The 17075-nt window shown below is 37.5% G+C and overlaps 1 protein-coding gene across 10 annotated transcripts in view; it reads left to right on the forward strand.

The window, feature by feature from the left end:
* Positions 1-17075, forward strand: part of LOC111842706 (astrotactin-2-like) — a 226399-nt gene that overhangs the window by 144472 nt on the left and 64852 nt on the right. For 9 of the 10 annotated variants that reach the window (XR_011984366.1, XR_011984368.1, XR_002837973.2 and 6 more), the window contains 2 exons: positions 12136-12302; positions 13024-13212. Coding sequence is in view for 5 of the 10 variants with exons in the window: in XM_023809608.2 (XP_023665376.1) it covers positions 12136-12302; positions 13024-13212 (356 nt within the window). In the remaining 5 variants the exon portion in view is untranslated. Of the gene's footprint in view, positions 1-6844; positions 7226-12135; positions 12303-13023; positions 13213-17075 lie in introns of those variants that run through there. The other variant, XM_023809611.2, reaches the window with a different exon arrangement.

Consider the following 17075-nt stretch of genomic DNA (forward strand, 5'->3'; position numbering starts at 1 on the left):
TTTGTTATACCAATAAAAAAAAGTTAACAATTCAGAAAGAGAACAGGTGTATCCCTCTGTGGATTAGCATGTTCACACGTATTACTAAACTTTGCTTAACATAAACATGTCAGAGAGTAATTTATAAACCAATTAAAATTTTAGCCTATGTAGACAAATTTCCCCTATTTACCAATTACGTAGCTTTAATCCAACTCGCGTTTAGGAAACATGCTAACATCTGCCTGTATTATAATTGTAGATCAAATATATATGCCACATAATCAGTCATATGTATTATATGACATTAATGAGCATATGTCAGCAAAATGTGAATTTTCATTTAATATCTTAGGTGATCATCAGTTAATCTAGAGCATTTCTTATCCTCCAGGGGGCTTTGATTTCTGAATAAGATGAAATTTTTAACACATTGAACATATCAGCATTCAGTTGTGGAAAGATGCATTTGAAACACAATCCATTGGGAACAATAAAACAAACAATAATAATGAAACATGAAATACTTAGGGGAAAAAAAGGTGTTCTAATCAGAACCCCGAATCTGTTTAAAGGGCATTTCTACCTGTCTGCGTGGCTGCAAATGGACTGATTGACTGATTGGGGTAACTGATTCAGAAAGATGCTTTAGATTTTTTTTTTTTTTTTTAATTGTGGAATTCATTTCTTTTCAAATGTGTTTTCATCCTTTGCCTAAGGATTGTATTTTCAGGCTAGGGTCTTTGAATGAAAATATTTTTGACATTTATTGCAAGAATACAAATACACATTCTATGCTGTTTTGCTTATAAATTATAAATGGTCTATATATCTGTTTTTATATGGCTTCACTGGTTTTCGAAATACAACTTGATGTATGTTTACAATGAAAAGCACATGTCTGTGGCTTAGAGTGCCTCCTAGTGGATGGTTTGCCTGCCATAGCTGTGGCATTACAATCTCCTTTAAATGGCATCTGACACCATTATTGTTTCAATTAAAACCAATCATTCTAAGAGAAAAATTATGCACATTTATCTGGTACCAGTAATCACTGCAGTATTGTCAAAATATCTTTTGTTTCCTTTAGTTTTATATGAAATGTTGTTCCTCAACATTTATTTATATTTCTTTTGGTTTCAGTTTATTAATTCATTCAGCTGTACTGTACATCTTACTGCTGCTTATTTAATCAATGGTGCACCTTTACTTCTTTGCTAAAAATGCTTGTTGAGTTTTTGTTATTGTTTATTCCATCCATCCATGCATCTATATATCAATTCATTTTCAATTATCACTCATTTGCATCACAGAAGGGAGCCCTACACCCTGCATTGGACTCAAGTCAGTCACCTCTCACTCACACATTCACTCTCAGTCACATGTCATAAGCAATGCAGAGTCACCAATCAGCATGTGGAATGAAACCAGAGTACTAAGACGGAGTACCTGCCAGTACCCCGGGAGCTGTTAAGCAGCACTATACTGTACAATGATGTTAGGCAAATTGAGTAATTCAAAAATTCAGTGTCATTCTGTCTATTATACTCATAATAATAATAATAATACATTCGACCACTAGCATACCATGTTTGGCTAATCAATTCCTGGTTATTTAGTCAGCAAAGTTAAAATTGAGATGGTGATGAAATTGTATGTATACATGAAATGGCTGAGGTGCCCCTGAGGAGAGGTTTGGGAACTGAAACGGTGTTCATCTAGCCGTCCAACGACATATCAGTAGATAGACAAACAGACAGACTTTTCCATGTTTCAAAAAATCTCAGAAATGAAAATTAATGATAGATAGACATACATACATACATACAAACAGACTTTTGAATTAACATGTTTAAAATTTCCTGTTGTTCTGTGTCATCAGAATGAATTATTACGGAAACCAGAATAGCATTAGCTGAAATAATAGAAGGAATTCTTGTTAGTTTTTATTGTTACTGTTTGCATTTGCCCTAATGTTAGATTGCATTTTTTTCTGACCAATCGCTCAATCTGTCTGTTTTAAGAGACGTCTCCCAGTTTTTCATTTTTTTCCTGCAAAAATATACACTTACTACTCAGAGAAGTAGCTTTTCATTGCCTAAGACTTTTGCACATAGATACGAGAATATAGGCAAACATTCATTAGAGAATTTAAACGTAGGATTATCAAGCATTAATAAGAATAATAATGCATTGTATTGCAGTTTGACTACCAGATGCCAAGCATATCCATATTTAGCGATATATTCTGTCTGTTATTAATATTTGCACAATTTCTTCTGAAAGCAACGTCAATATTTGTAAAATTCGTTTTTTACTGGCTAATAAAATTTCTTTGTAACTGGGATATTTATTAAATATGAAGCAGAGGATAAACTTAATTTTAATTCTCACATGTCAGAGCAAGTATTTTTGCCCAGTTGTTCCAGATGTACTGACAGGGGAGGATTACTCACAGGTGAGGATTACTCACAGGTGAGGATTACTCACAGGTGAGGTTTGCAGCCAGACCCCTCTCAGCTGTTCACAGAGCATTTTGGTTTGTAACATTAAACATATGTTAGTTCCAAAATTTAATAGATTTTTTTAAAAACTTTCAAGATTATGTATTTTTTCATAACTCTGGTAGTGTTTGCTTAAATGGTTAATGATTAGATGTGCACTTTTCCCAGGCATTTATACCAGGGTGGCTGCCTAGCATACAATATATTTTGATGAATCGACAACAGGATATGATCTCGTGTTAATATTCCTCAAGAGACAAAGATATCCAATATTTCCTACTCTAAGATTTTATTTTCCTATTAAATCAAGAATGATTGGAGATTAACAAAAGCCCTAAAATAAAATGATTGATTACATGAAGCATACGAATTGCCTTGAAGTGATAAAATATTTAACCTGGATAAACGGATACTGATAAAGTGTATTTATTTATTACCAGCCAATGTAATCAGAATTGTTTTTTTCCTCTCAGAAAGGATGACATTTAGGTCATTGTATTCTTGTTGTCTTTAGAGTTTCTGTTTTTCTGCTCTGTATCACTTTCAGTGACAGAATCAGACTATGCTGTGCACATTCCTATAGATATAACCCTGTGTATTTCAGCAGGTGAACTCACTGGATTTAGTGATTTCCAGCAGAATACGTTTCCTTCCTTCCTCAGCCAGACCTGTCATAATGTTCATAAGGTGTAAAATGGCAGACAAATAAATAACAGAATTCAGGCTGTTGTATGTATGTTTAAATATTGGTGCTGGGAAGAAATGACTTGCAGCCACGGCAGCCCTATTGAAAGCGATTGTATCTGTTATCACATAAACAAGGAAGGAGAAATTGAAGTGTTTATTCCACTCTTTCTATGATATGTCAGGTAACTTGGTGCATTTTTTTTTGTTTTCATGGCCTAAATTAAATGAAATAAGCAATTGCCAAGAATTCCAAGAAGCTTGTTGACAGATTGGCTTGTGAATTTCTGTGACCCACTTCAGTCATAGTACACCATGTTTTCTACCTCATCTGTTGACATTTGTCTACTAGTTTCTTGTTTTTCTTTCATTGTATGTCCCTCCTTTAAGTATTCTTCCCATGGGACTGTTCAAGCGTGACGAGCTGTTTTATTAGGTGTGAGGCAGATTACATCTGGCTTCAGCTTGCTCTTTATGGTGTTCTGGACGTACCTGAGATGTTTTCATATAGTCCTATGATATGTTGTAAGAGACATATGATGATCTGCTTATTTTTTTTTTGGCTTCCAGTCATTCTCCAACAAAGACTAATGTCTTGATGGCTGGTAGATTTTTTTTTCAGTGCCCCCTTTGCTCATATCAATGAATAAGGACATTTAAGGACTAAATCGTGTTTTGCGTCCCCATCCACGCCATCATGTGGCTGCTTTGGATGAGCCCATTTCAGTGCTGGAGCCTCTACCCTGACCCACAAGAACAGATCAGATGAGGTTAGCAGATTATTATGTACTGCTTAGCAAAGAGGATTCTCCACATTAAAGGGCGCTTTTCCACCGCACCAAGTACGGTACTTTTGGTACTTTCGCTTTCCATTGACTTCCGGTCACGTACCAGTACCAAAAGTTCCAGTACCAAAAGTGCTACCCCGCTGGGGTACTTTTTTGGTGCTTCGGTACTTTGGAGTGGGACTTGAAGTACCAAAAGTACGGTTCCTGGTCCAGTGGAAAAGCCCATAGTTCCATCCATTTGGTCCAAGCACCACTGCTCTGCTTCTGCTTTCCTCCCCTGCCATCCGTAATACTTCCTCTTATACCATTTTCTGCCTTTCTTTATCTTGCATTTATATGAAATCAGGGAAATTGGATTACTCTTTACGCCCTCCCTTTCTTACAACAGTCCCTGCCTGGGTTACTGCTTGATGATGTGTATTGCAAGTTCTGAAACACCAGGAAACCAGAAGGTAGCTCTGCTTTATTGCAGCCACCATATAGAACTTTGGCCCCTGCAAAGGAATTTTCTGGCCTTTATTTCTAGGCCTTGCCGACAAGCGACTTTCCAGAGTTTAAGTTACAAGAACAAGAATGTACAGATTTTATAAAACTCTTAGAAATGAAAATTTATGATAGATAGACATACATACAAACAGACAGGCAGACGTTTGAATTAACATGTTTCAAATTTCCTGTTGTTCTGTGTCCACAGAATGAATGATTATGAAAACCAGAGTGGCATTAGCTGAAAGGCTAAGTGGCTTTTTCAGTAAATATCAATAAGAAATGCATTCCTCTAATTCATAAGTGCAGGACAATAAAGCAAGTAATGAAATTTATGGGAATGAAGTAATATTTATGAGAAGGAATATGAAGGATGAAATATGCTGATAGCTAGATATGGTTTACTTTTGTAAATGTTTTCATGCTTTGGTCTTCATTGCTTTCATTGTAGCATTCATGAAAACAGACTTATTGTGTTACCTAGCAATAACAATGTCCAAACAGTGAACACTTCAAAGAGCACTGTTGCGCTCTTTAAGCATTTGTGACCCTTTACTGAATATTTAGCAGTATTTGACAGCAATATATCACAATACTAAACAGATGTAATAACAAATTCATCACCAGATAAGCAAAAAAAATGCTTGCTATGTATAATTAAGCTAGCATTTCTGTCAGTCCTTTTTATGATATGCTGTGTAATCTAATTAAAGTTCAAATATTCTTACAAATAAGCAGGGATCGTCTACCTGTCCGTACAGTACATGGACAAACATGTCCATTGCAAGACTTGTCCTGGGACAATCTTTGTTTTCTAATAAGCTGTTGCTTGGCATAGATACATTAAAGGCAGTAAACTTAGATCTAGCTTTCAATAAAAAGAATTCATTTACCTACCCTTTGCTTTCACAAAAGTATTTGTCTTTTGATTTAATATAAGGCGGGAAATATTAAATGACAACCATTTTAGCCACCACCTCCCCCCCATTTAGTAATACTGAGCTTTGAATGGAAAGTCTGTTGCAACTGCCAGAATTTAATTCACCCTCCTATGTACATTGCAAAGTACAGATGAGTGCAACTGTCCAGGAGACACAGTGGAAAATGTACTACTCCAGTATCCTGTTTTCTTCAATTATATTTTTTCACTATTGTTGATAGGTGTGTAGTAGTGACCTAAGCAGATCACATTGTGGACAAAGGAAAGAGCTCACACTTGCCTTACCAGTATTTCATTTAGCTTGGTCTGGTGGATGACTTCTGGAGTGTTTTAATTAAACTGCACCGAATCCTTTCATCTGTGAAAGTGGTTTTCAGCTTTCTGCTGAGTGGCCTTGTTCTATGGTCTCAGGTTTTTCTTCCCTTCGCTTTAATCGTTATAACTTCCATTAGGACCCTGTGAGACTGCAGGGTCAGCAGAGTGTGGATGAAATCAGCTGGAACTCCTCTCCTCTTTCGACCAATCGCTCACTCTGTCTGTATTAAGAGACGTCTCTCAGTCCTTCATGTTCTCTGTGGCAGTTATACAGTCTTATAGCTTAAGTTGGATAAAATACTTCACCGACATTAGGAAGATTTACACTTTGCTTTTCACATAAGTTATGCCATAAAACCTCTGGTCGATGAATGCAGATTTAAATACAAATATAAGACATGACAATATAGCAGATACTGATAAAGCTTATCTTAATATCATTACTAAACAGTAGAATAATGTATCCCATTTTATTTGTTTGTTTTATTAATACTTAGGCAGAAACACAGTGCCCGTGTGACACTGTTTATGTTCTGGTATTACATTAATGGATTATTAGTCAAAGAAGCAGTTCATTTTTATAATAACACTTGCATTTGCTATTAGTAATTTTTACTTGATATCAGTGAATCTTTTGACATTTACCTAGAAATTGAAAAGTATTTGTATAGATATGAAAGTCTGTACAGTTGTCAGTTCCACTGGGGAATGTCAGTTGAAACCAGAGGTGGAGATTTCAGGTCCAGAGAGTAAAATCCAGACCGAGATTTTGTTTCAGCCAACCAGTTGAGTACTCTGTGACTGTGACTCTTTATACTCAACTGGTTGGTTGAAACAAAATCTCGGTCTGGATTTTTACTCTTTGGACCTGACATCTCCATCTCTGGTTGAAACAGATAATAATGGGCCTCATTCAGCAATATTTTCTTAAGAATTCTTTTAAATTTGTTCCTGCGAAAGAACAAACTACGTTGGATTCATGACGTGTTCTTAAGTAGCAGAATTGTTCGCACCTTTGTTCTTAAGAATGGTGAATCCCACGTCTTCGTAACTGAAAGCGCGTGCCAGTTTGTCCTAAATAGCATAGGGAAACGCCCTGCAATTTCCCATAAAAGGGCATGAGACTGTGGTGCCGTGTGCAAGGAATGGCGAAGAGGCGTGCAGGTTGTGAGCCGCTTGGCACTAAGAGGAAAAAAACTTCAGTAATGCTGGAGTAGAAGTATTAATACAATAAAATCCCGTTATAGTGGTCTCGCTCATAACGGAATATCATCTATAACGGACGAGGTCCGCTGGTCCCGGCCGTGCGCCTTTTAGAACATGAAGAAAAAGTATCGGATATAGCGGACTTACATTTAACGGAATTTCGCTTATAACGGACAAACAATTTAGTCCCCAGCGCCGCTTTTAGCTGTAGTTTTGTTCGGCTATAACTGACGTCCAGGCTCCGCCGACAAGGCGCGCGGCGTGCCGGTGATATCCAGCGCAGATACGTAGTTGGGATTATTAATAGTCACGCATCTGCTGAGGTAAAGTTGGATTACTACATGTACAATATAATAATTTATACCTGAAGTGTGTCTGCTGGGGTGTGGCATGAATAAATGGTGTCCTGTAGCTGTGTTCTGGGCATACAGCAAACCTGGATATAACGGACTGTTTTGCCAGGTCCTTTGAAGTCCGTTATAACTGGATCTTACTGTATAGGAGGTAAATGCAAATAGACACGTTATTTAGTAGCGTAACCAGTGGATATAAAGCCCCAAAAGAAAGCTGATACATGGAAAAATATCACCTTCTCTGTGAACGCTGTGTGCAAAATAAATATTAATAATCTTCAAACATGCGTTCCCTTCTCAGAGCACGATTGGCAAGCTCTTCAAGAAATGCCATTTTGATAGCAAGGCCAATGCGCAGAAACAGACCTTTTTATAATCCGCATGATCGCCGTTACTACCATGAAAATAGTTTTTACACTTTAAAATTATTTTTTATATTTTACTTTTAGAAATTATTGAAATACTTTAATTTTATGAACTGTAGAATGAACAAAACTGCTATAACCGATTATTTTGAACAAACTATCATTACTCAAATGTGCGTACGAATTGTCTTGAGTGTGCGTAGATTCTGTTCTTAGCTAAGAACAAATTCAGATAAGAAAACAGTGGTGAATGTCAGAATCTTCATTAAAAAAGTGTGTACGTGGGGTTTTTTTCGTAAGAACGGTTGGTGAATGAGGCCCAATGTGTCCAAACTCCTGTGGAACTATATATGAGCTGTACCCCTTTTAAGAATTTTATTTGCAAATTGTTCTAGCACACTGTCATTAATGATAATCTATATTGTAATAGTGATTATAAAATCTTTATTGTTTCTTTGCTGGAGAACTTTAACTTGTATTTTCTGCTGCTCATCAGCCGCCCAATCAATTTTGTACCCTAATAACTCCACAAGAATGCAATATTGACTTCTTATACTGGAACCACCTAAACATTGCTTGCCATCCATCATCCTCTGCATCTTTTGTAGCCCCCATTATATGTTAATTGCGGAATAACGCCTACATTGATTGGTTGAGTTACATATTGTCAGATAGTTGTGTTTATTGACATAGTGGCCCCTTTATTTTAGCTCATTTTGACAAGTGCAGCTTGTCAGAGTGCAATATTTTTTAGCTTAATTGTTCTAATTTATGTGAAGATAAATTCTCACAGTTCTTATAATCTGCCAAAATGTCAGTTGGACTGGTATTGCAATGCTAATTTTTTATATTTCTTCAACCTTTTCCATCTCAGACAGTTTTATGAGTTTATTAAGCCACATACAATGTGATACATACTATGCTGTACTATTTGTACAAGGACAGAGAGACGTAAACATACGATATATGGTTCCATCGCCATCTTATTAAATAGACAATCACAAAGATTAATGAGCTGCAGCCACTGGGAGTTCACCCCCCATAATTCATTTTCTGAAATAGGCTGGGTCCTCTAGCCCTGAACACGTTTTGAATACAAGTTGTATTATTATCTTACTTTGACCAGGAGTTCCACAGGCAGAAAAGCTAATTGGTACCAGTTAGCCAGTTTAAATGAAGTCAATGTATCTGCACTTGCCAGTGCCTCCTACGGATGTATCAAGTGTGTGAATTTTGCTGGTTGCTTACACTGAGGAGTGCTCTGCTTGGCCCACAAAGGAAAAACCACTGAAGGCAGATGGATGTCTTAATTAGAAGAGATGACTGGAGCACACAGGCCCTCCTTCTGCCCTCTCTGGTGAACGCTGTTGCTTTTCTTGTTTGCTCTGCAACGGTATGGGAAATTTAAGATTTAGAAACTAAAAATATAATCACAATTATGGGAATAACATGAGACAGTTTTATGTATATTTTATTTATTTAACAGATGCTTTTATCTAAAGCAACTTCTTTTTGAGAAAGCAAGATTAAACAATCCCTGGAATAACTGGAGTCGTGCCCAAGGGCCCAGCAGTAAAATCAGTCTCCCGAGCCTGGGATTTGAACCAGTGACCATCTGATCACAGGCACGGAGTCCTAATATCATTATAGTAACATTATCAAGTTCTTTATATTTAATTTTCTTCATATGGGTGAAGTAACCTGAAATTTATAGCCATAAAATGCATGTGGTTCATCACTGAATATGGGGCTAACTTTTATTCGCATTATCATTCACATTATAATTCTGTATTTTATGGTGCTGAACTAAATGATACGGTTAAGATTATAATTATAAATCTTCAATGTGTGGTTAAATTGTGGGTCTAATCACAGTGCAGGACTAATCAGAGGTCATCGCTCATGCGCTGGCTCAGACGGCAGTTTTGCAGATGTGTTCTATGATGCTGCTCTTGTCGGGATTCTCCCGAAGCATGTTTTCTCGCATACTGTACAGTAAGTGAAAGCTGAGAGGTGTCACCCACCACTGCACTTTGTCAGACTCTTTTCCCAACCTTTTGACTCCAAGTGAAATTTTCCTTTCTAGTCACATCAAATATAAAAAGTGAGCAAAATACAAAATGAACAGAAAGTATTCACTCCCATTAATCTGTACTCCAAATGAAGTGAATAAGGTTTTATACTCATTGTACATGCCAGGAATGCTGGAGGCTCACACAGTTGCCTTTGTTCCATCCTACCACCGTCCCTGCTAAGGAATAAACAGCTGTCCTCGCTACAGCACAAATTAATCGTCTCATTTCTCATTTATGCTCCACTTTAATAACATTTCTGTAACTTCTTATTCACTGATTTGGTATGTTGATTGTCTCAGCTGGGAACGCCCTGATGAAAATCAGTTTTATTCTGTATTTTATTACATGGTTTTGAAAATGTCGATTTTATACATATGCATGTATAAACACTCTTGTGAATGCTATGGCAATTGGCATGCAGAGCAGAGTCTAGGGACAGTATGTAATTATATTGTATTGTCCTTATACATGCATGAACACATCTTCTCATCCCACATGGTTGGTTTATGTACCACGTGACCGTAATTAGACCGTGGACCATACAAGGTGTCCACAATTGTAAAGTTTTTATTTGAATCATAGCATTTCTTTAAGTAGCTGATAGTTTCATCTAAAACGGCTTGTAAGTGAGAAAAGCTTGGGATGAGAGAGCAGGATCAGCCAGTATCCAGTAGGCCTGGGTCTGGGGGTGTAAGGGCTTAAGCTCAAGGGGGTTTAAGCTCACGGGTCCAATGATGATACGATTACTCCGGCAGCAATAGCATTCGATCCCCTGGCCACATATAGGTGCTGAGCTATACATCACAACAACTGCATATTATTGTCATTGTATTTTTTTCCATTGGTTTTCTTCCTCAGTCCAAAGACATTTTTATTGAGCCCTCTAAATTAGCCTCTGTGGATGTGTGAGCAAGGTGTATTGGTCTTGTGCTTCCTTGCATAGGCTATTATAACCCTGCATTTGAAAGTAGTTATAATAGATTAATTGATTATTATTCATTTGTGGGTTTTCAGAATGGGAGTTTACAGTGGCATGAATACTTATTCATATATGTATAGTTTTACCTTATGTGTCTTATCAGTTGATTTGTAAAATGAATGGTAAATCTTCATAAGAGCCTGCAAGAGGAATGACCTTAGTTGAGGATATAGCTGATCTCTAACCAGAATTATGTTCTACTACATATGACATGGTCCAGAAGACAAAAGAATCTCTGGTGAGAGACTGAGCGCAGCAGCAACAAAACAAGGCTTCACTCCAGAACCAAATGAAGCGTGGAAGCAGAGCCGATGAATAAGTGTCTGAAGTGTGATAACTTCAGTCTGCAGGCTAGGTGATAATATCAGTTTTAATCATATACTGAAGTTATTGAACTGGAGTGCTGATAATGAGTCACACACTGGGGAACCAAATGAATCCATATGGAATATAAGAATATAAATATCAGTATGGGCTAAACTCTGTCCTGCACACAATCCAATAGACAGAAGTGCATGTCATACAGAAGTGGATTTCAGTAGGACTTCATGTAAGAGGTCGGCCAATCGTAAGAATTTATTTTTCATACTGCGTTACAAAAACATTTCACAGAAAAACACGGACTGATAGATGAGAAGAGGGTGTGAAATGAGAATATGAAGTATGGGTGAATATGGTCAACTAAAAGCACACCGGCATTTGAGCATCTGTGGGCCTGACCTTTCTGAGGGACTCCGGCTCCCGGGGGTCTCATTACTTTGGCTCGGTGCATGTTTGAACGCAGCAGGCGATAGCAACCATTTTGCCTCCCAAAATAGTCATAAGAAACTTGCATTTATCATTTAAGGTATATCACCTCCACATCTGTAAGGCACGTAGTTGAAGGGTGGCGTGGCGGAATTTCCTGGCCCCCATGTTCACCTGACCTGATAGCCATGCACCTTTTGGGGGAGGACATCGCAAAGGAGAAGGTTTTTGAGAGGAAGCCCCACACAGTGGATCGATTGAAGGAGTTCATCTCGCAGGCATTTGTGGACATTGATGCTAACCGGGATTGTGTGCTATGGTGTCACAATGTCAGAGACAGGGTCCAGGAATGTATCAACCTTGACGGACACCTAAGAGACTAAACATAACCCAATTAGTACTGGAAAATAAAAACTGTATACGTACTTTTAAAAATAACTTTGTAAAATAAAAATTTACTTTGTGAAATAAGTACTGTATATCCACTTTTAAAAATAACTTTGTAAAATAAAACCTTTGCTTTGTAAAATAAAGACTGTATACCTACTGTACTTCTGGCCCACCCTGTACATCACTTTAGGCACCTTCTCCCTTTCTTGCTGTGCTTCTGTGATCCCAACAATATAGAACAAACAAAGGAAAAAAAAGTTGGGGAAGATCTTTCTGACACCACTGTGCACGTGCTCCCCCTACTCCCTCTCTCCCCAATCCCAGTGTCCTGAGGGCTTGCGGCCTATGAAGGATGGCTCCGGTTGCTATGACTACTCAAAGGGGACGGACTGCTCCGACGGCTTTAACGGTGGCTGTGAGCAGCTGTGCCTCCAGCAGGTTCTGCCCCTGCCGGATGACCCCTCCTCCAGCAATGTGTACATGTTCTGTGGGTGAGTGCAGCGGGGCCTCCTTAATCTGACTTCCTGCCGTACTTTTCCCAATGCATTTTGCAAATCTGTGTAATTTATAAATATATTTTTGATACATTTGTGTCATTTATAGAGCAATTTTGCATAAATCAAAGATTCTTTGAAGGCCCAGACAGAAGCCATTCTGAAGTAATGTTACCTATGCCGTTGCCAGTAGTTGACATTGACATTATGAGACCTAATAATCAAACTTCTAAAGCTTCTAAGCGGTTTATGCTGATATTATGCTTTCTATACACAGACATAATCATAGATAATCAGAATTAGAGACGCCTGAAGATGCCCATCACTGAATAGATCATATGAATCTGATAGACGCCGTTGTATTTGGTCTGTGATAATTTTTTAAATTATTATTATGGTTGTCTTTTAATTCAGATTTTTTTTTTTTTACTGAGTTATCAGAGTTTGGTCAAGACTATAACTCAGAAATGAAGCACACATGACTCCCTATTTGACAACAGGAAAATGTTCTGGCACCATATGTCAGGACTATAGCTGAAAATGACAGCGTAATGGAGGAATCACAATAGTCTAAAGCTCTCGGTCTGCACTTCATCGCTATGTTCTGCCTTTTTGCTATTCTGTGCTGCCTGGGCCTCACATGCCTTTTTTGTGGAGGAGTAAAGAATGGTGGAAGCTGGTTAATTACTTCCATCCTCTAATTATGTAATAATGTCAGGTGTGTGGAGGAGTACCGCCTTGCCCCAGATGGCCGCTCCTGCATGATGCAGACAGACATGTGTGACAGGCCCTCCTGCCATCGACAAAACACCATTGTGAACAGCACCCTCTTTGGGGAGATGCTGCATGGATACAACAATAAGAGCCAGCAGGTCAACCTGGGCCAGATCTTCCAGATGAGCTTCAGGTAAGGCCCATGTCCACTGTTTCACATGGATGAACTTCAGGTGATTCCAATGTCCAGTGTCAGATGTTACTGACACATTTAAATTTAAAGGCTAATTTATGCGTGTTGTTCAATTACTCTTGTTAATGCATACAAATAGCATTGATACCGGCATAATTATAACAATTTTTACATTTGCTGAAGGTATAAAAATATCTCTATTTTATATAATTATTTCAACTGGGTAGACACTTAGATATAAGGTGTCCACAATACTAAATGTAAAATAATCTTGGGGATAGGAATATACACTGCTGATGATTTAGATGAAACACAGAGAACCACTAGTCGTGTATAAGAAACATGGAGAAAAGATGGAGAAAAACAGATATGAAGCACTGAAGCTAACTTGAACATTGTCAGTTGCCCAGATATTGAAAACCTTGAAAGGAAATAGACAAGGTGAACCCCAATGGTGGCAACATAATCAACACTGAGGCCACAGAGGAAAACTAGCTAGGGCTGAGTTTAGATTAAAGCAAAGCAAAGACATTCCTTTGCACAAAATGTGCAGGTTTGGGATTAATGTCCTAGCAGAGTAGTTAAGACATGAATCTTAGATTTATTTAAGTCAGCACAAAATAAAATTTTATCATCACTTAGATATTAAATATCCTAATGGGAAGTACTGTAGAACTCCTTCTCATTTGCAATAACTCTCTAATGTTCTTATGTTCTTACCTCTGAGGCCAAATGAAAGAGATGCAAGGTGAGCTTCAGAATTAGATTATGCTCACTTTGCAAATGATCAAAGTAACACAGATAAATACTCCCTTGGTTAGTAATTAAAGAAGACAATAACTATATAAATATACAGTACTATTCCTAATGTAAATCTGGAGTCTTCAATCACCCTACAGCAAAATTAACCACATGATAGTGGTCTTACAGGAAAATCTTGTCGTTTTTAAAAGTTAAAAATTTAAAGTTTAAAAGTTCTTCAAGTTGGGTAATTCATGTAATGAAGTTAGTAAGTGATAAGTTGCCTATGGATAAAATGTCGAACATTAGCTACAACACTTGGAAGAATCGGTTAACCGTCGACAAGGTAGATTTAAATTTGATTACTGTATTTATTTATTCATTTTTAAAATTTCCAGATTCTTTTTATTTGCATACTTTCTCATCTGTATGTTAATGAGATGGGCGGCCCTAACATTTTTTTTAAAGCATTGTTGCCCAGGTGACTGTGCTGGTCTGCACTCCATTATCTTGGCTTTGCTTGCATGAGAAGAAATGCTAGCTGACATTATTGTTGGCTAATGACAACTAGCAGAAAAACTGAATCAATGTATGGGCTCTGTCCAAAACACCGATGTGTGCTGTTAGATAAAATGAACAACGTGTGACATATGACTATATGTAAAACCGCTATTTGAGCGCACCAATTACTGTATATTATTTAGGCTCTCATTCTACCAAACCAGTAACCGCATACTACAACCGACGTCCAGAAAAAACGAAATTGAACATTTCAGCGAGAACAATTTGCTGTGTTCGTTCTAATTCGTGAAAAATGTTTTCGCTGCTGCAGACCCTCATACTGAGCGCAAATATTACTGTGGTGAGGGCATGAGTCATTTTAATATAGAAGACGACAGAAAGTTAATCTCTTTATGGACAGCGACACTTTCACGCTAATGTAACGCGCGCATTCCACGGTAAACATTAAATGGTTGCGACATTTTCTACTTACAAAATAAATACACATATTAATTGACACTATTTACACATACGCGCGGTGTGGTATGAAGTATGCTGGTAACCGCATAAGTATGCTGTCCACCCCTTTGGCATCACTTAATGTCAGCCACCTCAGGGAGCCTGTACAAGGTGCTCGGAAACGGCGATCATCTCTCATACGGTGCCGTATTGCTGGAACAACGTCAATTACTTCGATTTCCTATAAATGATGTGGGCATCTAGTGTTCAAGCTGCTCAGCCACTTCCCTTAGCACCACAGATGCTGGATTCCTTTTGGAAGCCATTGTTTGACTGGAGACGAGCTAAAACAACTAGTCGATCAGTTCTGTTGCTTTTGCCTGGTTTGGCCAATAGTGCTTTAGGAAAAGGTTAGGGCTGCCCGCCTCATTAGCATACAAATGAATAAATAAGTCATTAATAAGTAAGTAATTCTTATTTATTCATTTATTCTACAGATTTATTTATTCATTTATTTATGTAAATTATCTATCTATCTATCTATGCCAAAGATTATTTTATGAATTGGTTAATTTATTTTTAAGTCTCTTTTCATCCTCCATAGTTGTATAGCAGAGTGTTGCTGGATTTAAATTAGATTAGCTCTTTTTGCAGTGTTTTATTTTGCAGATCCTTGCAGAAAGAAAAAAATAAAGACAATCAGTCTGTCTAGTGCACAGATGTGTCATCCTCTGAAGAACTAAATCCCCTAGAGGGATGTCAGTTGTGCTTCGTAAGCACAGCCATATTCCATAGACTGTATCCTATCGACAGTTTCGTGACAAATGTCAGGGTAGGATGCTCTAGTGATTTCCAAATTTTATATAGTAATATGAGGGTAGAATTACCTTTCATGTAGGTCATATATATGTTTGGCCATGCTTGTGTGTGTATATATATTCTGTGCACTATTCTATATGCTTGCTATTATATGAAATGGAAGAAAAGACAATATATAAATTATGTATAGTGTATCTATGTGGAAAATTGTTAAATACAATATGAAAAAAGCTGTCATTTAAATTTAATAGGTTTATGATTGTTTTCTCAGTGCTGCTTAAATGTTTAAAATATATAATCTTTTCTGAAGAATAAAATAAGAATACAGCACCGTGCAGAGGGAGCGTTTGATCCAATAAGGCATGTGATAAAACTGCGAAAGGAGGTGCGGAAGATTTATCGGTGCTGCTTTGTAACAAGAGCAGCTTATCACCTTCCCCCCATATATTCAGCAGGATATTCCATTGGAACAGTTGAGGTTAAGTACCTTTCTCAAGGGTACAGCAGATAGTCCCCACCAGGGACCTGCACTGACAGCTTTTACGTAATGTGTCTTTGTCCTTAAGCGCCATCTTTCTCTGTGCTGGCTGGTTATAGGTTCAGGCCCTTGAAGGAGCTCTGCTGGTGTACTAATTCAGAATCATTTTGGCTAATTTTCTCACTGTATAGCTCAGTACAGCACCCTGTACCTGTGCTCAGAAGGTCGCTGGTTCAAATCCCAGTGTGATTTTTACCCTTGGTCCCTTGAGCAATGCTCTTGACTTACAATTGCATCTGCTGTATAAATGTGAATATAACTGTAATTTTAAATATAAATTGCAAAAGTTATGCTTCTCAGATTTTAACACCAATTAAAATACTTCTGTAACATTTGTACTGAACTTTATAGCTAAGAATATCTGCTTAGGCATGGAGAACTTTCCCCTAATGCAATGTCAAAAAAAAGCTTCTGACTGGATTTACAAAAAAAAAAAAAAAAGTCATAAAATAAGATATTCAGGAGGTCTCATAAGCCACAGTTTGAATGTTTGGAATGTTGTGTCAGACACTGTTTGATTTTTCTCCTTTTTCTTTTTTTTCCTGTCACTTTCCTGTTTCATGTGTAAACAGAATAAATATTAAGTTACATTCCTTTTAGACACATTTACCTTACAGTACATGCAGCTGTTTAGCCATTATGCAGTGACAGTCTTTTCATGCTCTTTGTCATCACTCATTGTCAGTGTGAGATACAAAAATTTGCTGGGTTTAGTATAAAATTTGCCATTTGTGTTTAATCATTGGCTTCCATTACGCAAAAGTTCTCTGCTGTCTTTCTGAAGCCATTCCAGTGGTTTATAGAT

This window comes from Paramormyrops kingsleyae, chromosome 2 (genome assembly GCF_048594095.1).
Source record: "Paramormyrops kingsleyae isolate MSU_618 chromosome 2, PKINGS_0.4, whole genome shotgun sequence".
NCBI classification, from domain to species: Eukaryota; Metazoa; Chordata; class Actinopteri; order Osteoglossiformes; family Mormyridae; genus Paramormyrops; species Paramormyrops kingsleyae.